This window comes from Hylobates moloch, unplaced genomic scaffold (genome assembly GCF_009828535.3).
Source record: "Hylobates moloch isolate HMO894 unplaced genomic scaffold, HMol_V3 SCAFFOLD_6, whole genome shotgun sequence".
NCBI classification, from domain to species: domain Eukaryota; kingdom Metazoa; phylum Chordata; class Mammalia; order Primates; family Hylobatidae; genus Hylobates; species Hylobates moloch.
The window spans coordinates 157285418-157311239 of record NW_026652281.1 but is presented as its reverse complement, the minus strand read 5'-3'; the positions used below and the strand labels follow the sequence as shown (position 1 = coordinate 157311239).

At 40.4% G+C, this 25822-nt stretch overlaps 2 protein-coding genes across 2 annotated transcripts in view; one reads left to right on the top strand and one right to left on the bottom strand.

Annotated features, from left to right (window-relative positions):
- The window catches only part of ZFP62 (ZFP62 zinc finger protein), a 134109-nt gene that overhangs the window by 10226 nt on the left and 98061 nt on the right, over positions 1-25822 (top strand). The window lies entirely within an intron of this gene.
- LOC116471974 (cAMP-regulated phosphoprotein 19-like) lies at positions 174-3757 on the bottom strand. The gene is made up of 3 exons (XM_058440251.1): positions 3460-3757; positions 735-859; positions 174-580 (listed from the first exon to the last, which is right to left on the bottom strand). The coding sequence occupies exons 1-3, from the start codon at positions 3538-3540 to the stop codon at positions 232-234; spliced, it is 555 nt and encodes a 184-aa protein (XP_058296234.1). The 5' UTR covers positions 3541-3757; the 3' UTR covers positions 174-231.

Sequence of the window (25822 nt, the reverse complement as noted above, 5' to 3'; positions counted from 1 at the left end):
CATGCATACAGTTATTTTCAAGTAGTTTACTTGTGTTGCTCTAACATGTCTGCACTAACTAATCAAAAACTCTACACGTGTATATTCCACAACAGCAGCACACATTACTGATACCTGCAAAGCGGTCAGTCTCAAATGACTTAGTGAATGAAAGGAAATAAAAAGTAGGTAAGTAACATATTAAAGAGAAATAATGGGAATTAGCAGATTCATGCAGTTCAGCTCTTTTAATCAGCCAGCCAGCTTGCTAGCAACAAGGGATGGTTTCCGTTGAGGAAGGTCCTGCGGAGTGGGAATGTGGTCACCAGTGACCTCTGTCTTATCCGGGGCTGCAGTAGGAAGTTGCTTGCTCTTCATTTTTGCTTTAGCCGTGTTGTAATCCCCAGAATCAAAATATTTTTGCCCTTTCTGCAATCGTTTCCTTAAGAAATCTGAACCTCCAGGCTTTTGTCCCAGATGAGGATATCCTGCTTTTAATTTTGCTTCTTCAGCTTTCTCTGGACGTGTCACTTTAACTTCCATTTCCTTCTGCTCCTCCGTGGAAGCTGCCTCCAGGACTTCCGCAGACATGGTGCTCCCTCTGCAGAGGTGAGACGCAGGAAAAGATGCGATTAGTGGGTGTCCCCGGCCACCCGGCTGCCGCCGCGCCGCCTTAGGCCTGCCCACCGCCAGGCCCAGCTCTCCCAGCCTCTCCCTTCACTCTTCAAGCGATTTGCACGAGGAGGAAACCTGACCTGAAGGAGCTGTGAAACTCTGGCCGGGGCTCCTCCCCGGGGGCTCTCAAAACCCTCAGGTCTTGGAATCCACCTCCAACTGCCCACAACTGGTATTTTGCCCTCTGACCATTGCTCTCTCTTCCCTTCTCTCTCTTTTTTTTTTTTTTTGTTGACTCACAGATTTACTAGGTACATTACATATTACTTTACTTTTTACAGTCTTTGTGTAGTGTTAATTATGTGAGTATATTACCCTGTTCTCTCGTTTGTAAATCAAGGTTGCCAGTTTACAGGTGGAGTTTGAGGCCATATTCCATTCTTTGAAGAAGCCCTCCAACATATCAGAACTCTACACATTTTACTCTCTTCTTGCCAACTCTTACTTGGCATAAATACATGCATTCTGGAAAGAATCTTTAGTGTGCGTGTGTGTTTGTGTGTGTGTGTGTGTGTTGATTATTTATACTTTTATTTATTTATTTATTTTTATTTTTTTTTTATTATACTTTAGGGTTTTAGGGTACATGTGCACAATGTGCAGGTTTGTTACATATGTATCCATGTGCCATGTTGATTTCCTGCACCCATTAACTCATCATTTAGCATTAGGTATATCTCCTAATGCTGTCCCTCCCCCCTCCCCCCACCCCACAACAGTCCCCGGAGTGTGATGTTCCCCTTCCTGTGTCCATGAGTTCTCATTGTTCAATTCCCACCTATGAGTGAGAACATGCCGTGTTTGGTTTTTTGTCCTTGCGATAGTTTACTGAGAATGATGTTTTCCAGTTTCATCCATGTCCCTACAAAGGACACGAACTCATCATTTTTTATGGCTGCATAGTATTCCATGGTGTATATGTGCCACATTTTCTTAATCCAGTCTATCGTTGTTGGACATTTGGGTTGGTTCCAACTCTTTGCTATTGTGAATAGTGCCGCAATAAACATACGTGTGCATGTGTCTTTATAGCAGCATGATTTATAGTCCTTTGGGTATATACCCAGTAATGGGATGGCTGGGTCAAATGGTATTTCTAGTTCGAGATCCCTGAGGAATCGCCACACTGACTTCCACAATGGTTGAACTAGTTTACAGTCCCACCAACAGTGTAAAAGTGTTCCTATTTCTCCACATCCTCTCCAGCACCTGTTGTTTCCTGATTTTTTAATGATGGCCATTCTAACTGGTGTGAGATGGTATCTCATTGTGGTTTTGATTTGCATTTCTCTGATGGCTAGTGATGATGAGCATTTCTTCATGTGTTTTTTGGCTGCATAAATGTCTTCTTTTGAGAAGTGTCTGTTCATGTCCTCTGCCCACTTTTTGATTATCTCAATAGATGCAGAAAAGGCCTTTGACAAAATTCAACAACCCTTCATGCTAAAAACTCTCAATAAATTAGGTATTGATGGGACGTATCTCAAGATAATAAGAGCTATCTATGACAAACCCACAGCCAATATCATACTGAATGGGCAAAAACTGGAAGCATTCCCTCTGAAAACTGGCACAAGACAGGGATGCCCTCTCTCACCGCTCCTATTCAACATAGTGCTGGAAGTTCTGGCCAGAGCAATCAGGCAGGAGAAGGAAATAAAGGGTATTCAACTAGGAAAAGAGGAAGTCAAATTGTCCCTGTTTGCAGATGACATGATTGTATATCTAGAAAACCCCATTGTCTCAGCCCAAAATCTCCTTAAGCTGATTAGCAACTTCAGCAAAGTCTCAGGATACAAAATTAATGTACAAAAATCACAAGCATTCTTGTACACCAATAACAGACAAACAGAGAGCCAAATCATGAGTGAACTCCCATTCACAATTGCTTCAAAGAGAATAAAATACCTAGGAATCCAACTTACAAGGGATGTGAAGGACCTCTTCAAGGAGAACTACAAACCACTGCTCAATGAAATCAAAGAGGATACAAACAAATGGAAGAACATTCCATGCTCATGGGTTGGAAGAATCAATATCGTGAAAATGGCCATACTGCCCAAGGTAATTTATAGATTCAATGCCATCCCCATCAAGCTACCAATGACTTTCTTCACAGAATTGGAAAAAACTACTTTAAAGTTCATATGGAACCAAAAAAGAGCCCGCATCGCCAAGTCAATCCTAAGCCAAAAGAACAAAGCTGGAGGCATCACGCTACCTGACTTTAAACTATACTACAAGGCTACAGTAACCAAAACAGCATGGTACTGGTACCACAACAGAGACATAGATCAATGGAACAGAACAGAGCCCTCAGAAATGACGCCGCATAGCTACAACTATCTGATCTTTGACAAACCTGACAAAAACAAGCAATGGGGAAAGGATTCCCTATTTAATAAATGGTGCTGGGAAAACTGGCTAGCCATATGTAGAAAGCTGAAACTGGATCCCTTCCTTACACCTTATACAAAAATTAATTCAAGATGGATTAAAGACTTATATGTTAGACCTAAAACCATTAAAATCCTACAAGAAAACCTAGGCAATACCATTCAGGACATAGGCGTGGGCAAGGACTTCATGTCTAAAACACCAAAAGCAATGGCAACAAAAGCCAAAATCGACAAATGGGATCTCATTAAACTAAAGAGCTTCTGCACAGCAAAAGAAACTATCATCAGAGTGAACAGGCAACCTACAGAATGGGAGAAAATTTTTGCAACCTACTCATCTGACAAAGGGCTAATATCCAGAATCTACAATGAACTCAAACAAATTTACAAGAAAAAAACAAACAACCCCTTCTCTCTCTTTGTCTCTCTCTCTCTCCCTCCCGCAGCTCCAGTCTGAGGGGCCCTTTGCCAATTCCAACCGGAACATCCAATGTTGGACACTAATTCAGCTGAGGTGTAAAATCTGCCTTCTCCTGGCTTTCTCCTGCTGTCCCGGTCCTCGGGGGACCCATGGGACTCAGCCAGAGGAAATCTTGGGGATGCCCAGTTCCTTCTCAGAAAGAGGACTCCGGGTCTCTGTCTTTTGTCTGGGAAGGCCTAGAACCAGACAGACACCCCTGGCTTCCTGTTACCAGTCCGCATGGGTGCCCAGCACCCCACATTCCTACGTCCTCCCCACTGAACTGTCGTCTTCACAGCCTCTTCAAACCTGGCTTAGTGGGGAGTCTAAAGCCAAAGCGTTTAATTATATACTGCAAAACGTCCTGGCCCCAGTGCAAACTAGGTAATAACAGGCAGTGGCCCAACACAGCACCTTTAACTTTCAAATTCTCAGGAACCTTGACGACTTTATCACCAGAAACAGCAACTGGCAAAAGGTTCCCTATATTCAGGCTTTCTTCTACCTTAAGCCCCGCCCCTCCTCCTTCCCCACCGGTTCAAAAACTACTCCAACCAGTGAAACCTCCCCTGCCATTCTCCCTCTCCCAGAAGTGGCTGGGCTTGAAGGAATCGCTCATGTTCACATCCCCTTCTCCAGGTCTGATTTGTTGCAAATCAAACAGTGTCTGGGATGTTTCCCAAAAAATCCCTCTCATTATGACAGGGAATTCCTGCACATAACCTAATCCTTTAACTTGGCATAACATTTATATAATTCTAACTTCCACCCTCACCCCTAGCAGAAAGAACGCTCGGCTTAATTAAAATTAAATATCCAAGCTATAAGTGTACTCAAAAGGCCTTTATGTTTTTCTCTTCATAAATCTTGTTTTCCTAGAAAAGGTTTTTTCTCGGTCAACTAAATTACTTTTCTCCACTCTATCTTACCACTCTTAGTGCATATATAAAAGACCCTAAAATAACTTCTGGTGGCCTGGGACTCCTTGGGAAAACAGAAAAGGCACCACAAATCCCATTTTGGGAAAAATCTCTGTTTGACTCATGGAACCCCTGGAAGTAGAGGTGAGTAAGTACCTCTCAAAGTCTGTCTTTGTCTTCCGGCCATGCTTGTTTATTAGGCCCTGGAAACGGTATTCCTAGCACTGTTCTTAAAGGGCCTCACCTGAAGGCCCAATAATCCAACAGGAAAATTAGCAAAAAATGAAAAATTTACAACTACTGGTTCTTCTTCTGGTTGTCTGTGTGGCTATACATATGTTATGTGTGCCATGTCTATTAGAAAGAGCCCTAATTAATTGCCTAAGAAAAATAAGTGCTTAAATCAAATATTTTTAAGGGAAAAGTAAAAGTTGTGATACCTTTCAGTTCACGTAACTTTAATATTTAAAAATAGAAACAGTCTTAGGAACTATTGGTAAAATACCAAAGTCTTCAAGGCGTAAAAATGCAGCCTGTGTTAGGCAGGTCAGATACTAGGTTTGCTGTTTTCAGGTTGTAAACTACTTCTTTATCCTTTAAAAACTGTCAACTTACCTGCTTCACAATTGGTAAGGTCAGAAACATATCAAAGTAACAAGGCCCCTAACTATGCTGGAAAAGGTCAAACTTCGTCTGCATCTAGCACATAATTTTAAAAACTTAACAGGTTTTACATTAAAGTCAAAAATTGCTAAAAGTTGCCATTATGACATGTAATTAAAACTACTAAACATGAATTTACATGCAAGGCGCATAAAAACAGTAAAAAGTGTTTCTAGTTAAAAATTATAAGAAGGTACAAAAATGTACATTTTGCTTAAAAATAAAAAGTTATCTTTAAATAAAATAAATGGTTTAAGCAAATTGTAAAAACATTGTAAAAGTTAATTCTGCAAAGAAAACTGTGTAAATATATTAACTAAACTCAGAAGGGTATAACTTTCTTTTCTGTAACTTAAACACTAAAATAAAAGCGCTACAAGTTTTTCTTAAAATGCTAATCTACTCTTTAGCAAAATTTGTCAAGGGTTATAACAGGTATGTAAAAATCTCACTTCATAGTCAAACTGGTTAAAATTAAATAGAATTGTCTATAAAGTTTCATGAAAATTAGGGTTAACATTAATAGCAAACTAATGCAAGGGTAAAATTTAACTTTCTCTCTTAAACAGAATTTTCATGTAATAAAAAAGGCTAATAAATGGTTTTTGCTTTTCCAATTTTTTTTTTTTTTTTGAGACGGAGTCTCGCTCTGTTGCCCAGGCTGGAGTGCAGTGGCGCAATCTCAGCTCACTGCAAGCTCCGCCTCCCGGGTTCACGCCATTCTCCTGCCTCAGCCTCTCCGCGTAGCTGGGACTACAGGCGCCCGCCACCACGCCCGGAAAATTTTTTGTATTTTTAGTAGAGACAGGGTTTCACCATGTTGACCAGGATGGTCTCGATCTCCTGACCTCGTGATCCGCCCGCCTCGGCCTCCCAAAGTGCTGGGATTACAAGCATGAGCCACCGCGCCCGGCCTGCTTTTCCAAAATTTTAACTCACCATTTTGGCAAACCGAAACAAAACAAACAAATGAACAAAAAATAATAATCTAAAATTCTATTTCATAATATCAAATGGTTTAAATTTTAAACATATTTAACAGGCTTCCAAAACCAAACTTTAGTCTCAAAATTGTCTTTCCTAACCCCTAACTTTTAGGTCCTGCAAAGGGCTCCTGAAGCATCTGGAACAAAGGTAAACAGGATTATTTAACATGTTTAGGTATGTAAAATTGCCAGAACACTGCCTAATAAGTTATATTTTAGGGAATAATATTAACATATGTTCCAAAACTGTATGAAATGTCTAATGTTAGTGTCTGAATATGTGCTATTAATCACAATTAAGGTTGTTATATTGGGTTATTGTAAACCACAAAAATGACTAAATTTCTTTGTTAATTGTGTTTCTAACTGTATCCAAACTGGACATTTTGTCATTTACAGACAATTGTTGTTTTGTTTTAATCCTTTTCAAAAGATGGTTTATAATCAAGCTGCGGGACTTTAACAAGCGCTCTCGAATGTGATTTTCTCACATCAACAGCAACAACGAATGCACAAAATTCATGGAAAGCTAAAATGTTTATAAATATCAAGCAAAAATTAATAAAATGGACTAAACTAATAGAAAACCAAAACAAGTTTTTACCATTTGCTTAAAACACTGCTAATCCGTATTTTATTTTTTCAGAGTCAAGAAAAGTTGTCTTAAGCTAGCTACAGACTTTCACAGCTAAGTAAAGTATATTCCTGTAAATAGAATTTAAAGCGTGTTTCTCTCTGCCTAGGTCCTCTAGAATTTAAAAACTAGTTATAAGTATTCCTAAATTACAACAGTATAGTTGTTTGCATAAGTGCAATAAGAAACTGTTTTCTGGGCCGGTCGCAGTGGCTCACGCCTCTAATCCCAGGACTTTGGGAGGCCAAGGTGGGCAGATCACGAGGTCAGGAGATCAAGACCATCCTGGCTAACACGGTGAAACCCCGTCTCTACTAAAAATACAAAAAATTAGCTGGGCGTGCTGTCGGGCGCCTGTAGTCCCAGCTACTCGGGAGGATGAGGCAGGAGAATGGCGTGAACCTGGGAGGCGAAGCTTGCAGTGAGCTGAGATCGCAATACTGCACTCCAGCCTGGGTGGCAGAGCGAGACTCCATCTGAAAAAAAAAAAATCTGTTTTCTGGCCGGGCGAGGTAGCTCATGCCTGTAGTCCCAGCACTTTGGGAGGCCGAGGCAGGTGGATCACCTGAGGTCGGGAGTTTGAGACCAGCCTGACCAACAAGGAGAAACCCTGTCTCTAGTAAAAATACAAAATACAAAATTTGCCAGGCATGGTGGCACATGCCTGTAATCCCAGCTACTGGGGAGGCTGAGGCAGGAGAATCGCTTGAACTTGGGAGGTGGAGGTTGTGGTGAGCTGAGATTGCGCCATTGTACTCCAGCCTGGGCAACAAGAGCAAAACTCTGTCTCAAAAAAAAAAAAAAAAAAAAAAAAGAACCTGTTTTCTTTTGTAACAGAATGCGATTGGAGAAACTAGTTATTTTGGCAAGGCTTTGACTGGAATGGTGTGCTCTCCTTTAAGGAATCAAACTTGACTTATGGAGCCAATATAGCCCTTGGACACTGGCCTCATATTCTGTGTACACAGCCCCTGTACAGGGTTTCTGACCTGTGGTAAGTAAAGAATGTCAGTTTCTCACAGGCCAGGAACCCCAAGTTATCTTAAAACCTGAAGAGGAAAGGAATTCTGCCAACTCATAGGTGTTTAATAGTACAAATCCATGGCTGGGCTTGGCTTCAAAAAGTCTTATCTCAAATTCCTTCTATGAAACAAAGTTCCATCAAAGCCAATTTAAAAGGCCTATGTAGCAAATAATTATTCTTGCTGAATTGTATGCAAATAATTAAGCCAAGTATAATAAAGCGAACCAGTCCTACCATGACTTGTCTTTTAATAAACATGGAAAACGGAAGAGAGAAAATCATGTTTCAAAAACTATAGCACACCTGTTGTTAAATTCTAGTCTTGCCTAATATTTTTCAGTTTTTATTATTTGCTACAGTTTAACTTATATCCACTACAGAAATCAACTCCTAAATACATCACACTCAAGTCAAAGCTTAAAAATCTGAGGAAGCAACTCCTGCCAGCCCAGAGAAATGTCCCAAATATCAATGTACAGAACATAAATAATCTTCAGCTAAAAGCACAAAAAATAAGTTGCTAAGTAAAAATTACTCATCGTACTCAGTCTCACCTCTATCTCACCAAATACTTTTTGTCATTTCTACTTCTCGTTTTAAGCCAAATATTAAAACGTTTTTAATGGAAATTATTTACTATGCCACCCTTGCGGGAATTGCTTTACTCACTTTACTATTTGCAGTAAAACTATATACGGTAGCACCCTCCGGGTAAAATATCGGACAGAGAATCTCAATTACTGTAGCATTTTGCTTAATTATTATCCTTATAGTAGGAATAACAGTTACTAACAAAAAATAACACATAGGCCTTTCCAAACATGTGCCTCTGCCTCTCATTGGAAAAAAAAAAAAAAAATTTGCTTCTATCTCAACCAATCGGGCCTAATAAAAAATGCTGCTAAAAAGCCCAGGACTAATGTTTTTACCCTGCCTAATTCAGCTTTTTCAAAAATTCTTAACCACTAGAATCATGGCTATTTCACAAACAACTACCCAAAACATGTACAAATGGCATTGCTCCTTCAGTCAATCCAAAACCAAAGATCTGTCTGCCACCCCCCAGCAGGAAGTAGCAAAACAAACAAACAAACAAAAAGACACATTGCCCCTCATCCTTTTATAACTATAGGGTCTGGAATGACAGAGCAGGAGCACCGTCATCTCAGTCAAACATCGCCACTTTAAGTTCCAGCCCCTTTTCTAGCCTCCTGCATTTCAAGGAAATCACTTCTCTTCTAACTACAAGGAGCCAGAAGGAGCAGACAGTAAAACATAGATAAGACACCTTGGGCACAGAGGGAGGGGGGAAAGTCTCTTGGGTAACAGCCAACCTTCACCCTCATACAATGGGCCCCAGTGAAACAGTGGGACTTAGTAAGCACATTCCTTTCCCTTTACGTGCATTAAGATAGGGAAACTAAAAGTAGACTTGGGGCATACCTGCAGCTTCAGGAAAATGGATGGAAACACACACAAACTCTCCCTCCCAGATAAGCAAGACAAAGAAACACAAAAAGCATTCCAACCCTATAATGAGCTGCCCACATCAAACCCTTAAAAACTCTTAGTCTGTAAGAAAAAACGCCTCTAACCTAACTTGGCCAGAAGCCCCTCTCAAGTGTATTCTCTAAAATAAACCTGTCTTTAATTGTTAAGCTGCTTTTGGTGTTTCTTTTCTCTTTCTTTCTTACACTAGTAAGCTGAGCTTATAGGCTAAAAAGCTATAAGTAGGGAATGATTTTTAAAGCTCAATGTTATTATGGGTAGTAGTCTTAAAGAATAGAGCAATAGCGTATATTTGAAAACAGCAAAATGAATTCTCAGCGTGCAATAGAAGTTCCATGCAAGAGAGAGTCAGGAGGAAACACAAGGAAGGTGGAGGGGCACTCATAGAAGGTCTCAGTGCTGAGTTTTCACATTCAGCCTTATCTTTTTTCTTATGTGTATTTAAGATACACAAGATAATGTTTTGATACATGTTCATAGAGAAATGATTACTACAGTCAAGCAAATTAACATCTATCATTTTGTGGGTGTGTAGTTAAAGCCCCTAAAATCTATCCTCTTAGAAAATTTGCAGTATACACTACAATCTCATTTACTATAGCCCTCATGTTGTACTTCAGATCTCTGGATGTATGCATCTGTATCGCTGAGACTTTGTATCCTTTAATATACATCTCCCCAATTCCTGCCATAGGTGTGTTCAGAGTTAGTGTTTCAGGATCAGGTCAGGGCCTGCCTGTCTATGATGGCTCAGCTTGTGCCTGGATTCAGGGAACACTTACAGAGACCTTGGATCCAGGGCCTGGAGTGTACACCAGCTTGGTATGGTGATGGCTCTGGTCTCTGAAGCGTGGGCATCCATGGAGCAGCTGAGGCTTGGGGGTTATGGCATGCATGAGGTTGAGGGAGGAAGCAGGTGATTTCCCAAAGTGGCTCAACAGCAGCTGCTTCTTGGGTGAGGGAGGATTGTGAAGCTGTGCCTTCCTCTATGGGGTTCCCCCAACAGAAATGTCTGTTTCTCAACTCAGTGACAAAACATGCCAGTGTCTTGTGTGAAGAAGGCCCCTGGGGACCACGGTGGTTCCTGCCATGTGGCTGATATCCATAGCTTTCACCTTTCTTCTTTGACCCTAGCCATCTCCTGGAGTCTCAGATATGCCAGCCGCACCAGTGTGCCTTCCTGTGGATAGCCTCCTTTTTTATTGTGTTTTGTTGTTGTTGTTGTTTTTGCTCCACTGTGTTGCCTCACATTCTTTAATGTGCCTTTGAGCCCTCTTAGAGATGTTTTCATTTGTGGATAGCTATTTATTTTCTTTGGTGGGGGATAAAGGCTAGTATCTCCAATTTTGGCATCTTGATGACACTCCCCACCACAATTTGTTTGTTTCCCTATCTTGGCTATTGTAAGCCATGCTTCAATGAACATGGAAGCACATATATGTTTACAAGGTGGTGATTTCACTTCCTTTGAGTATATACCCAGAAGAGGGATTGTGGGTCATATATTCTATTTTTTAAAATTTCTAGAGGAAACTCCACACTGTTTTCCAATATGACTGCACCAATCTGCATTTCCAACAGTGTCAATGGGTTTTCTTTACTATACACCCTCACCAACACCTGTTACATCTTGTCTCTTTGATAATGGCTATCCTAACAATTGTGAGATGGTATCTCGTGGTTTCGATTGTCATTTCCCTGATGATTAGTGATGTTGGACATTTTTATATTCCTGTTGGCCATTTGTATGTCTTCTTTTTAGATGTGTCTATTCAGGACCTTTGCCCATTTTAAAAACTGGATTATTTGTTTTATTGCTATTGAGTTGTTAGTTCCTTATGTATCTTGAGTACTGAAGTCTTATAAGATATATGGCCTGCAAATATTTTCTCCCAGTTGACTGGCTGCCTGTTCATCTTGTCGATTGTTTCCTTCGGCATGCGGAAGCTTTTTAGTTTGATGTAATGCCCCTTATTTATTTTGGCTTTTATTGCTTGTGCTTTTGGTGAGTTATTTTTTAAAAAATCCTTTTCAGACTAATGTCAAGAAGTTTTCCTGTATTTTCTTTAGAATTTAAATGTTTTGAGGTATTATTTTTTAAGCTTTTAGTCCATTTTGAGTTTATTTTTGTGTATGGTGTAAGATAGGGGTCAAATTTCTTTTGCGGGCAGATATCCAGTTTTACCCACATCAGTTATTGAAGAGACTATCAATTTCCCATTTTGTCTTCCTGGTGAACTTGTTGACAATTAATTGGCCATATGTGCTTGGGTTTATTTATGAGTTCCTTATTTTGTTCCATTGGTCTATGTGTTGGCTTTTATGCCACGAGCATTCTGTTTGATTTCTATAGCTTTGCAATAAATTTTGAAGTCAGGAAGTATGATGCTGCAACCTTATTTTTCTGTCTCAATATTATTTTGATATTTAAAACTTTTTATGGGTTTATACAAATTTTAGTATTTTTTGTTTCTGTGGAAAATGCCATTAAAATTTCTATATAGTGTTAAATCTATTGATCATGTAGAATATATAGAAATTTTAACAGTATTAATTCTTCCAAACCAAAACACAGGATATCTTTCTATTTACTTATTTACTTATTTATTGAGAGAAGGTCTCACTCTGTCACCCACACTGGAGTGCAGTGGTGTGATCATAGCTCACGGAACCCTCAAATTCCTGGGCTCAAGTGATCCTCCCTCCTCAGCCTCCGCAGTAGCTGGAACTACAGGCATGTGCTGCAATGCCTGACTAATATTTTAGGATTTTTTTTGTTTTTGTAGAGATGGGGTCTTTTTTCTGTTTATTAATATCCTCTTTAATTTCTTTCATCAATGTTTTATAGTTTTCAGTATACAGATCTTTTACCTGAACCAGGCATGGTGATTCAAACCTGTAATCCCAACAATTTGGGAGGCCACTAGAGGCCAGAAGTTTGAGACCAGTCTGGGCAACATAGCAAGACTCCATCTCTAAAAAAATTTTTCTTTGAAAAGGTGGTACAGATCTTTTATTTCCCTTGTTAGATTTATTCCTAAGTATGTTCTGTTTTGTAGCTTTTGTAAATGGTATTGTTTTCTTGACTTCCTTTTTAGATATTTCTTTGTTAGTGTACAGAACCAGCTGATTTTTATGTTGATTTCATGTCTTGTAACTTTACTGAATTTATTTTTTATTGCTAATATGTTTTTTTGGTGGAATATTTACAGTTTTCTAAGTAAAGGATCATATTATATGCAAACAGAGACACTTTTACTTCTTCCTTTCTGATTTGTGTGGCTTTTCTTTCTTTTTCTTGTCTGATTACTCTTGCTAGTACTTTCAGTACTGTGTTAAATAGAAGTGGCAAGAGGGAACATCCTTTTCTTTTACCAGATCTTAGCAGAAGCTTCAGTTTCCCTCATTGATAATGATATGCATTGTGGACTTGTCATAAATGGCCTTTATGTTGAGGAGATTTCCTGCCATCTTTATTTGTTTGGGCTGCAATAGCAAAATCTCTTAAAATAAGAAATTATAAACACGAAAAATTTATTGCTCACAGTTCTGGAGGCTGACAAGTCCAAGATCAAGGCACTAGCTGATTCAGTGTCTGGTGAGAGCTTGTTCTCTGTTTCAAGATGGCATCTTCTTATTTTTTCATGGTACAAGGATGAACAATTCTTTTAGGCCTCTTTTATAAAGGCACTAATCCCATTTTTGAAGAAGAAACCCTCCTGACTTAATCATCTCCTAAAGCCCACACCTCTTAATACGATTGCTTTGGGGTTTAGGTTTCAACATATAAACTTTAGAGACACAAACATTCATACCACAGCATCTTCTATATCTATTTTCCTTGGATTTTTTTAACCACGAAAGGATATTAACCTTCATCAAATGTGCTTATTGCATCTATAGAAATGATTATGTGGTTTTAATCTTCCATTCTCTTAATATGGTTTATCATATTGATTGTTTTACATGTATTAAACCAACCTTGTATCCCAGTGATAAACCTCACTTGGTCATGGTGTATAAACTTTTTGATGTGTTGTTGGATTTGGTTTGCTAGCAATTTATCAAAGATGTTTTACATGTATGTTAATCAGAGATACTGGTCTGTAGTTTTCTTTACTTGTGGTGTCTTTGGTTTTGGTATTAGAGTGCTGCTGGACTCATAAAGAGGTTAGAAGTGTTTCCTCTATTTCTATTTTTTGGAAAAGTTTAAGAAGGATTGGTGTTATTTCTTCTTTGAATGTTTGGTAGAATTCAATTGTGAAGCCAATTGGTCCGAGATTTTTCTTTGCTTGGAGGCATTTTATTACTACTTTAATCTCTTTGTAATTGGTATGGTCCAGCTTTCCATTTCTTCTTGGTTCAGCCTTAGTAGGTTGTATGTTTCTAGGAATTTACCCATTTCCTCTATGTTATCCAATTTGTTGGCATGTAATTGTTCATAATAGTCTCTTATGATCCTTTTTATTTCTGAGGGATCTGTTGTAATGTCTCCTCTTTAATTCTGCTTTTGTTTCTTTACTTTTTTTCTTAGTATAGCTAAGAGTTTGCCAATTTTATTCTTTTCTAAAAGGCAATTTTTATTTTTGGTATTTTTCTATAGTTTTTCTACTTTCCGTTTGACTTGTTTCTATTCTAATCCCTATTATTTTCTTCCTTTTGCCAGCTTTGGCTTAGCTGCTTCTTCTTTTTCTAGTTCCTTGATGTGTACAGTTACGTTGCTTATTTGATATCTTTCCACTTCTTAAATTTAGGCATTTATCACTACAAACTTTCTTCGTATTACTGCTTTTATTGAATCCCATAACTTTTAGTATGTCTTTTCAGTTTTATTCAGTTCAAGATGTATTTAAAATTCTTTTTGATCCAGTAGTTTTTAAGATAATGTTGGTTTCCATGTATTTGCGAACTGTCTCCCTTTCTTGTTGTTATTGATTTCTAGTTCCACTTCATTGTGGTCAGAAAAGATACTTCATATAATTTTGATCTCCTTAAATTTGTTAAAACTTGTTTTGTGGCTTAACATGTGATGTATTTTGGAGAATGTTCCTTGTAAGCTTAAAAAGAATGTGTATTCTTCTGCTGTTGGGTGAAAAGTTCTGTACATGTCTGTTAAGTCCATTTGGCTAACGGTGTCGTTCAAGTTCACTATTTCTTGATTTTCTGCCTGGATATTCAATTTAATATTGAAAGTGGAGTGTTAAAAGTTTCCTATTATTGTTCTACTGCTGTCAATTTCTCCTTCTCTCTCAATATTAACTTTAGGTGCTATAAAGTTGGATGCATATACGTTTACAATTATTCTATCTTCCTGTTTAATTCACCCTTTTATCATTACGTAACAACCTTCTTTGTCTCTAGGGACAACTTTTGACTTAAAGTTTACTTTGATATATGTATAGCCACTCCTATTTTCTTTTCATTACCATTTGCATGGTAACATATTCCTCCTATCTAATAAAAGTTTTGTACTCCTTGGCAAGCATCTCCCTATTGCCTCCCCTGCCCCCAGCCTCTGGTAATCACCATTCTACTCTGCTTCTGAGTTAAGCTTTTTTGCATTCCACATATAATTAAGAGCATGCAGTATTTGTCTTTCTGTGCCTGGCTCATTCGTTTAGCATGATGTTCTCCAGATTCATCCATGTTGTCACAAATAAGAGGAATATTTTCTTTTTAAAAATTAGTAGTGGCTCAGTCAGTCGCTGTCTGCATGCCAGGCACTCAGGAGGGGGTGCCTCCTCTGGTGCCCGGCGTCAAACCCAACGGGCCCAATCATTCCTCGACTCTGTTTGCCAGGGAGGACGGCAACTCTAAGTCCTTATACCTGCTGCCCAGCCCAACCAAGCAGCTGCTGCACCGCCGGGTGCGGGAGCCCAGGCCACACCGCTGACCCAGCCCGGGGACGCCTCTGGCGGCTTTGTTGTCTGCGCAGTCCGTCCTGGACCGCGTGGAACGCTGCAGCGGCTGGGGCGGCGGCCTATGGGCTGGGCCCCGCCTACGCGGCCCACTGGAGCACAGAGGCGGGGAGGGGCCCAAGCCGAAGCTGCTGGTGGGGCCGCCTTCAGGGATGTGGGTGACGTGGCTTTTCGGGCCTACGTGAAGGAAAATGCCGGCTCCCCCCTTTCGGTCGCAGGCAAAGCCTGTGGGAAGCGATGGAGGAAAACCAGCTCGTGGAAGAAAGGCTCCTCAGAACCTACCCGGCCAGGGGCAGGAGGTGCCCCAGGATCCCCCGCTCCCAGACGCTCAAGCAGAAGGTGGAGCAGGACCCAGAGCCTGAGGGTTGCCGGGAGCCACGGAGTAAGAGAATTCCAGCTTTGCCTGAAGAACATGTGAAGGAAGAAACCCAGGAACATGAGGAAGCCGTCAAAAACATGCCTGCGGAAGCCACCAGGGAGTTTGAGGAGGCTGAGGGATGAGAGCCCTGATTTTTTTTTAATCTTTTTTTATTTTATATTTTTCAAGATAGTTAAGGCATTGAAATGTTTAAACGGGTGACTATATAATTCATAACATGACTCAGTGAAAACAAATTTAGTATGAGACTGAGAGGTGACAACGTGCTGGTGACCCTTGCTGGCTCTCAGCACCGCCTTGGCCTCAGCTTCCATTGTGGCCACGCTTGAGGAGCCCTTCGGCCCGCCACTGCACTGTGGGAGCCCGTCCGGGCGGGCGAGGCTGGAGCTGGATCCCTCTGCTTGCCGGGAGGTGTGGAGGGAGAAGCACGGGCAGGAACCGGGGCTGTGGCGGCGCTCGCGGGACCCAGGCCAACAGCTGCAGAGGGTGTGCGGGGTCCTCCAGCGCTGCCAGCCCACCCACGCCGCCCTCGAATTCTTGCCAGGCCTCAGTTGCCTCTGGCGGGGCAGGGCTCGGGACCTGCAGCCCGCCATGCCCGTGTCCCGCCCCACCCCCCACCTGCATGGTGAGCTCCCGCGGGCCTGACCCTCCCCGACCGCAGCACCCCATCCCATCAACCGCCCAAGGGCTGAGGAGTGCAGGCGCGCTGCACAGAACTGGCGGGCAGCTCCACCTGTGGCCCCTGCGCGGGATCCGCTAGGCAAGCCAGCTGGGCTCCTGAGTCGGGTGGGGACTTGGAGAACTTTTATGTCTAGCAGGCGGAGTGTGTATGCACCAGGCAGCACTCTGTGTCTAGCTATGGGTTTGCGGATGCACCAATCAGCATTCTATCTAGCTAATCTGGTGGGGACTTAGAGAACTTTTATGTCTAGCTAGAGGATTGTAAATGCACAGATCAGCACTCTGTGTCTAGCTGGGGGATTGTAAATGCACCAATCAGCACCCTGTCAAAATGGACCAATCAGCTCTCTGTAAAATGGACCAATCAGCAGGATGTGGGTGGGGTCAGATAAGGGAATAAATGCAGGCTGCCAGAGCCAGCAACGGCAACCAGTTCGGGTCACTTTCCACACTGTGGCAGCTTTGTTCTTTTGCTGTTTGCAATAAATTATGTTGCTGCCCACTCTTTGGCTCTGCACTGCGTTTGTGAGCTGTAACACTCACCTCTAAGGTCTGCAGCTTCACTCCTGAAGCCAGAGAGACCACGAACCCACCAGAAGGAAGAAGCTCCAAACACATCCGAACATCAGAAGGAACAAACCCCAGACACACCATCTTTAAGAATTGTTAACACTCACTGAGAGGGTCTGTGGCTTCATTCTTGAAGTCAGTGAGACCAAGAACCCACCAATTCTGAACACAAGATGAAAATGACTTGTCAGGGATTTTTGAGCTCCTGCTTAAGTAATTACTATGAAATAACAACTAATGGAAATGAAGAATAATGTGTGGTAGTTTGAATGAGGCTTGGATCCATTAGCAGATCTCTCTTTGTTCTTCACTTATTACAGTTGAGTTATAATAAGTCTTGCTATATTTCTGGTCTGGATTGAAACTTATTGAAGACCTTTGATATTCTTGTATCTGGATATCTGTAGCTTTTATCGTATTTGGAAAGTTTTCTGCTGTTATTTCTTTACTTCTTCTATCCCTTTATCTTTCTCTGCTCCTCACAAACTCCTGTAATTCAAATATTTGCTCTTTTGATACCATTCCATAGGTCTTGTAAACTTTCTCCATTCCTTTTATACTATTTTCCTCCTCTGATTGTATATTTTCAAATAACCTGTCTTAGAGTTCACATATTCTTTCTTCTGTTTGATCAGTTCTGCTATTAATACTTTTTATTGCATTTTTAAATTTCATTAATTGTATTTTTCAACTCCAGAATATGTTTGATTTTTAAAATAATTTAAATATCTGTTAAATTTCTTATTTTGGTCATTTATTATTTTTATGATTTCATTGAATTGTTTCTATTTTCTTGAAGTTCACTGAGCTTCCTTAAAAATATTATTATAAATATTTTGTCAGGCAGTTTGTATATCCTCATTTTTTTGGAGTTTGGCACTGGGAGTTTATTGTATTCCTTTAGTGGTATTATATCTCTTTAGTTTTCCTTGTTTCTTTCTGCTTTATGTTGATGTCTGCACATTTGACAAAGTAAAGATTATTCCAGTCTTCGCAGACTGGATTTGTCTGGGAAACATTTTCACCAGTCATCTCATCTAGAGATTTTAGCAAGGCTCTCTGTGATGGTCTGAGGTCAGTGTTGCTGCAAGAGTCCTTTGGCAGTGCAGCCTGGTGCCTGAGTCAGCAGGTGGGAATAACTGACTTTTAGGTCTGTGGGTTTGGCCTGAAGCCTGGATCCCCTTAGGTAGACCTATTGATTGAGTTTGTGGGGATGGTCCTAGAGGCTGTGTCTATGAGGGTGAGCCTGTATCTGCTGGGGCTGCCTAAGGTCTAGATCCACAGGGATGACCTGGTGCTGGTGTGGGCCTTGAGCCTGAGTCTGCAGGGGCTGGATAGGCACAAGAATGGCTCTGGCACCTGGATCCACTGGAATGGGCCTGGAACCTGAGCCCAAAAGGACTGGCCTTGTTCTGGGGCTGACGTGGCAACTGAGACCAGTAAAATGTCCTTGAAGTTGGAATCCATGGTGTCTACAGGAGTAGACTTAGAACTTCAATTCATAGAATCCTTCCTGGCACTGGAGTCTAATGTCCCTGCACCTCGAGTCTGCTGGAGCAGACTCTGGGTCATGGAGCAGCTGAGACTGGTCTAGAGCCTGAGAACATCCTAGTACTGAGGATGGCATGAAGCCTGAATCTGCAGGAACTGGCCTGGGGCCTAGGATTGTCAGTGCTGGCCTTGTCACTGAAGCCACAGTAGCTGTGCTGGAGCCTGCGCCCACTGGTGTTGGTCTTCAGGCTAAATGTATCTGTGCTAAGCTAGTGGCTATGTTTGAGATGGCTGGCTTGGGTCCTGGGGCTTCAGGGACTAACCTGGGACTGGATACACAGGGTCAGGCCACTATTCCTGAAGAACCAATATGCAAAACTCCTCAACAAAATACAAGCAACCTGAATTTAACAAAACTAAAAAGATCATTCACTGTAATCAAGTGAGATTTATCCTAGGCATGCAAGAATGGTTCAACATATGTAAATCAATAAATGTGACACATCACATTAACAAAACAAAGGACAAACACCATACGATCATCTCAATGGATGCAGGAAATGCACTTTACAAAATTCAACACTTTTTTCCACCATAAAAACTTTCAACAAATTAGGTATGGAAGAAATGTACCTTAACACAATAAAGGCCGTATATAACAAGCCCACATCCAACAACATACTCAATGGTGAAAAGTTGAAAGCTTTTCCTCAATAATCAAGGACAAGACAAGAATACCCACTCTTTCCACTTCTTTTCAACATAGTACTAGATTTTCTAGCCAGAGGAATTAAGCAAGAATAAGAAATAAAGGGCATCTTAATTGGAAAGGAAGGAATGCAATTGTCTGTTTGCTAACAACATGATATTGTATATAGAAATACCTAAACAGTCCACCAAAACTTGTTATAACTGATAAACTAATTCAGCAAAGTTGTAGGAAACAAAATCATATTGTAAAAATGAGTAGTGTTCCTGTACACTAACGATCCAAAAAGGAAATTAATAAATAATCCCATTTACAATGGCTACAAAAAATAATACTTAGGAGTGAATTTATTTAAGAAGATGAAAGATCTATATGCAGAAAACTACAAGACATTGATAAAGAAATTGGTAAAAACAGAAACAGAAAGTTATTCCATGTTCATGAATCAGAAGATGTAATATTAAAATGTCCATACTATCCTTAAACAATCTACAGATTCAATAGAATCCCTGATAAAATTTTAATAATACTTTTCACATAATTAGAAAAAAATCTTAAAAATTTACACGGAAACACAAAACACCCCAAAGAGCCAAAGCAATCTTGACCAAAACCAACAAAGCTAGAGACATCACATTACCTGACTTAAATATACACTACAAAGCTATAGTAATCAAAATATCACGTTTTTGCCATAAAAACAGACATGTCAACCAAAGAGGCAGGATATAGAGTCCAGTGAACATCCATGAATTTATAAACAATTGACGATTAATCAAGATGTATAGAACACACAATGGGGAAAGAACAGTTTCCTCAATGAATGGTCTTGGAAAACCTGGATACCCACATGCAGAAGAAAGAATTTAAAAACTTACCTCACACCATGTATAAAAATAAACTCAAAATAGACTAAAGACTTAAATATAAGACCTGAAACTGTAAAAGTACTAGAAAAAAAGAAGGTAAAAGCTCCACAACGCAGACGTGAATAATTATTTTTTGAGTATCACCCCAAAGGCAGGGGCAATGAAAGCAAAAATACAGATGGAATAGCATTAAACTAAAATGCTTCTCACAGTGAAGTAAACAGTTAACAAAGTGAAGAGACAACCTGTATTTGCAAAGCATATATCTGATGAGGATAATATCCAAAATTTATAAGGAACTTAAAAACTCAATAGTTAGAAAAATAACACAGTTGTAAAATGGGCAAACAACCTGAGGAGACATTTCTCAAAAAACATATAAATGACCAATAGTTTCATTTAAAAATATTCAACATCACTAATCATCAGGGAAATAAAAATCAAAACCACAAGAAGATATTACCTCATAGCTAATAGAATGGCTATCATCAAAAAGACAAAAACTAACAAGTGTTGACAAAACTATGAATGCTGTACACTAATGGTGGGAATGTAAATTAGTATAGCCATTATCTAAACCCGTATGGAAGTTCCTCAAAGACTAAAAATAGAAATACCGTATTATCTAGCAATCCCCCTACTGGGTAAATATCAAAAGATTGAAATCAATGTGCTGAGGAGGTACGTGCTGTCCCACGTTCACTGCAGAATTATTAACAAGAACTAAGATACAGAGTCAACCTATGCATCCATCAGTGGATGAATGGAGGAAGAAAATGTGGTATATAAACACAATGGAATACTGTTCAATTTTTTTCAAATACAAAGTTATATTCATTTTCAGTAAACAGCAAAACAAAGTAGAGTCAGGCTGGGCGTGGTGGCTCACGCCTGTAATCCCAGCACTTTGGGAGACCGAGAGGGGTGGATTACCTGAGGTCAGGAGGTCAAGACCAGCCTGGCCAACACGGTGAAACCCTGTCTGTACTAAAAAGACAAAAATTGCTTCCTTCCTTCCTTCCTTCCTTCCTTCCTTCCTTCCTTCCTTTTTCTTTCTTACTTTTCCTTCTCTTTTCCCTACACTTATTCAACTGTAATAAGTGAAGAACAAAGAGAGAATGAGCTTGGATCCATTAGCAGATTTCTCAACAGAGAATGTGGGATGATATAGTCAAAGTCCTGAAGCAAGCAAACAAACAACAACAAAAACTCCCTATCAAGAATGATGTACAAGGAAAATTATCTTTTGGAAATGAAGGAGAAATTGAAACAAGTAAAAGCTGAGGAAAGACCAAGATGGCTGACTACAGGCACCCAGCACTCACCTCCTCCACAAGGAAGAACCAAAACAGCAAGTAGGTAATCACACACTGAACATAGTATGTAGAGAAAAAATGCTGGAATCCAGAAGGGAAGCAACTGAAACACTCTTGAGGCATGAAAGCTTGAGATGGCAGCACAGAGAGGGAAGTGAGGCATCCAATCAGATTAGCTCAGAGCCAGGAGGGACTCCCATTGGAGGAAAAGGCAAGTAAGAGATCCTCAGCAGTCCACATGCCAGAGTCCTATAGTACATGCTACTGGAAAGCCCCTCGGCCCTCAAAGGCCCTGAGTAGTATAGGGATTTGCCTGGGGTCCATGTGACTGCACTGTTCCACGGAAGGAGTTCATGCAATATTACATCCCCAGGACCCAATCAACTGCAGCATGACATGATTTTGAGAACAGACCCAATACAAGACAACATTCTGCACCATGGTTTAATAGCCCCTGCATCTCCACATCCCTGGGGTCCCACTAGCATCCTCTCGTATCCACCCAGAAGTCTGCAGCATCAGAGCATTAGCTTTACTGAGATGTGCAGTAAATCTGAACCCATGGAGCACTCTAAACCTGGAAGCAGGCATTCCTGCACATCAGAGAGTCTGTGCTCAGAACATAGAGAATGGAAATACACACTCCCCAGAACTTGAAAGCCGCCTTCCTGGGTCCACCACCACAAACAGTTACTCTCTTCCCTTCAGTAATTACATAAATAAAGTTTATAAGCTATTTTTAATTTTTAGTTATTTCTTTATAGTTAAACAGTTAATCTTTCAAGAAAAAAATGAAATAACTCAGAAAAAAAATCAAAGAGTGAAGAAATCCTATATGACATATGGGACACAAGTGAACAAAAATTCAAATGTTGGGAGTTCCAGAAGGTACAAACATGGCAAAAGGCATAGAAAACCGATTTAAAGATAATAGCTGAAAAGTTCTCATGTCTTTGAAGAGATGAAGACATTTATATGTGGGAAGATCAAAGAATCCCAAATAGACCCAACCCAAAATGTCTTCCCTGAGGCACATTATACTCAAATTGTCAAAAGTCAAAGACAAAGAAAGAATTGTAAAAATATCAAGAGGAAAGCATCAAGTCACATGAATCTCCAGCAGATTAACAGCATATTTCTCAGCAAAAACCTCTAGGCCAAGAGAGAATGGGATAATATATTCAAAACCCTGAAAGAAAAAGAAAAAACTGTCAGGCAAGAATATGATACCTACCAAAGTTATCCTTCAGAAATGAAAGAGGAATAAAGTCTTTCCCAGAAAAACAAAATCTGAGCGAATTCATTATCACTAGACAGGCCTTTGAGAAATGCTTAAATGCACTTCCTGCATCTAGAAGTGAAAGGATATCTCCCATCATGAAAACACACAAAAGTATGAAACTCACTGGAAGAAGCAGATACACAAATGAGAAAAAGAAAGGAATCAAATGTCATCACTATAGAAAGCCATCAAATTGCAAAGATAAGCAATAAGAGAATAAGAAAGGAACAAGGATATACAAAACAATTAAAAGGCAATTAACAAAATAATAAGAAGTAGTTATCAATAACAGCCTTTAAAGTAAACATATTAAATCCCACAATTAAAATTAAAAGTTTTTTTTTCCCCAAGATGGTGGATTAGAGGCATTGTTAGCATGCCTCTCCTACTTGGAAAGACAAAATAGTGTCTAGACATACACAATGTGAATTTTTTTCTAATAAGCAGGCAAGAACTTAACAGGAAAACTGAAAGAAACCACAAACTCTTTGAAAGAAGTGGCAGGCTGCAGCCTACACAATGAGTCAGGCAGAAAACTGTAAGTCCTCAAAGTGTGAGGGGGGATAAACTGCCCCCGAGATATACACTACTACTGGGGAACCTGACAATACAGGCCATGGGGGAAGGCCTTAATTCTATCCAGCCCTGAAACTGGTTTAGGGAGTAGTGGGGAACAAAAAATTAGGAACACCAGCACAAGAGCCTTGCATGCATTCCCAGCCTCCAGTGTGGACCAAGGAAGCCATTCCTGATCCTACCTCCCAGGGGACCTCACAGAAGTTGGCCAGCTTATTCAGGCAGCAGTCACAGGTTAAGAAAAGCTTCTAACTAAAATTCTTGATATTCTCTCGAGTGGAGATGAACTTTCTTTGCCAGAAGTGGGAGGTGAGTGAAAAGTGTGCTGCATCCATGAGTGCAGAAGCTGGGCACCCTGGCTTTGCTGGCAGGCTGGGAAGGGCATGGCCTAAGTACCACAGTTGCTGTCTCTGCCAGAAAGGCTTATGGCCTGGAGCAGTTTTGAGTTCTGAGCGCAAACTGCCTGGAACTTAGCTAGCCGCTGCTAGTGGAACACTGTGGGCGTGAGGTCTGCCTTGCCAAGTACATGGGACTGTGTGGGGCTTACTGCCACCTGCTACTCCCCACTCCCGGTGTAAACTCTTCTGTGCAATAGAGGCAGCTGCACCCCTCTCTGGAGCATTGCCCCAGTGGCAAGAGAACCACCTTCAACCCCCACAAGAGCCACTGTTTGCCTTGCATGTGGAGAGCCAGCATGTGGACCCGCCTGACCCAGCCTCCACCTGGTTTTCCTCCTCCACCTACCCTGGTAGCTTAACACAAAGGATGGAAACTTTTGAGAATTTTATGGCCCCTCCCATTGCCTGAGACACCACAGTACCCCCCTGGGTAACATAAGGCAAGTATAAATCCCACTGCTACTACTGCAGCTGGTGCTCTTTTCCAAGCAACACTTCCAAGCTAGAGGCCAACTGACACAGTCAGTCCGTTACAGCAGCTCCAGGTAGAATAACAGAGCACCCAGGAAGAAGAAAACTTGTGTGTGACCTCAGCTATCACCATTTCCTGCAGTGTCCCGACTAACCAGTGGGTCCTAGTCTGTCCAGGTGAGCAGTTCATTACTACTATAACCATCATTTGAGAAAGCCAACATACTAAGGCTATTTATAACAAAGGAATCTCAGAGTCTATGTTACTCCCCTGCCACCCTCATCAGAGCTGGTGCTGGTACCCATTGCTGGGAGACTTGGGGACAGGTCACATCACTGATGGCTTTACTGACAAATTCTACCAAACTTTAAAAGAAGAATTGATACTATTTCTACTCAAACTATTTGCAGAAGTTGTAGAGGCAGAATCTCTCCCTAAGTCATCCTATGTGGCCAGCATTGCCCTTATACCAAAGCTAGACAAAGACACAACAAGAAAAGAAAACTACAAGCCAATATCCTGAATGAACATAGGTGCAAAAATACTAGCAAACCAACTCCAACAACACATCAAAAAGATAACACACCATGATCAAGTGGAATTTATCCCAGGGATACAAGGATGGATTAATACACACAAATCAATAAATGGGATACACCACATGAACAGAATGAAGGACAAAAACCATATGATCATCTCAATAGACTCAGAAGTAGCATTTTATGTTATTCAACATGCCTTCATGATGAAACTGGATATACAAAGAAAATACCTCAACACAATAAAGACCATGTGTGACACATCCACGGCTAACATCATACTTATTAGGAGAAAAACCTTGAAAGCCTTTCTTCTAAGATCTGGAAGCAGACAGAGGTGTTCACTTTCAATACTTTTATTCAGCATAGCACTGGAAGCCCTAGCAAGAGCAATTAGGCGAGGGAAAGAAATAAAGTCCATTCAAATTGGAAAGAAAGAAGTTAAATCGTTCTTGTTTGCAAATGACATAATCTTATAATTAGAAAAACTGAAACACTCCAGCAAAAAAACTCTTGGAACTGATAAAAGAATTGAGTAAAGTTTTAAGATACAAAATCAACATACAAACATCAGTAGCATTTATAGATGCCAATAGTGAACAATCTGGAAGAGAAATCAAGAAAGCAATCTCATTTGCAATAGCTACCAAAAATTTAAATAGCAAGGAATAAATTTAGCCAAAGAAGTCAAAAAGTTCTAAAATGAAAACTATAAAAAACTGATAAAAGAAGTTTGAGGACACAAACAAATGGAAAGATTTCTAATGGCCAGAAGGGATTGAACGTTGGCAGCTCCTGGGGTCACCTCTTCTCACTCAGCAAATGCTGCATTAAGAAGCACATCCCTCTCCTCCTCTTGACACTGTCTATACTCAGGTACCTGAGTACCTGCAGACTTGGACATTACATAAAATCAATAAACCAACAGTAGTGTATCAGGCATATCACTGTGATTTTAAAAATGTGAGTGTTTATATTATAAAGTGAAAGAAAACAATCTAAAAACACCACATATTGTATGATTCCAACTATATGGCATTCCAGAAAAGGCAAAACTCTGGAAATAATAAAAAGACCAGTGGTTGCCAGAGGTTAGTGGTGAGGGAAGCATGAATAATAGCAGAGCACAGAGGATTTTTAGGGCAAAGAAAGCATCTGTGTGATGCAGTGATGATAGATCCATGTCATTATCCATTTGCCAAAACCCATGGAATGTACAACACCAAGAGTGAATGCTAATGTCAGCTGCAGACTTTGGGTGATAATGATGTGTTAACATAGGTTTATTGATAGTTAAAATGTTCCATCTTGGTGGGATGTGGACAGTAGGGAGAGCTATGCACCTGTGTGGGCAGAGGGTATATGGGAACTCT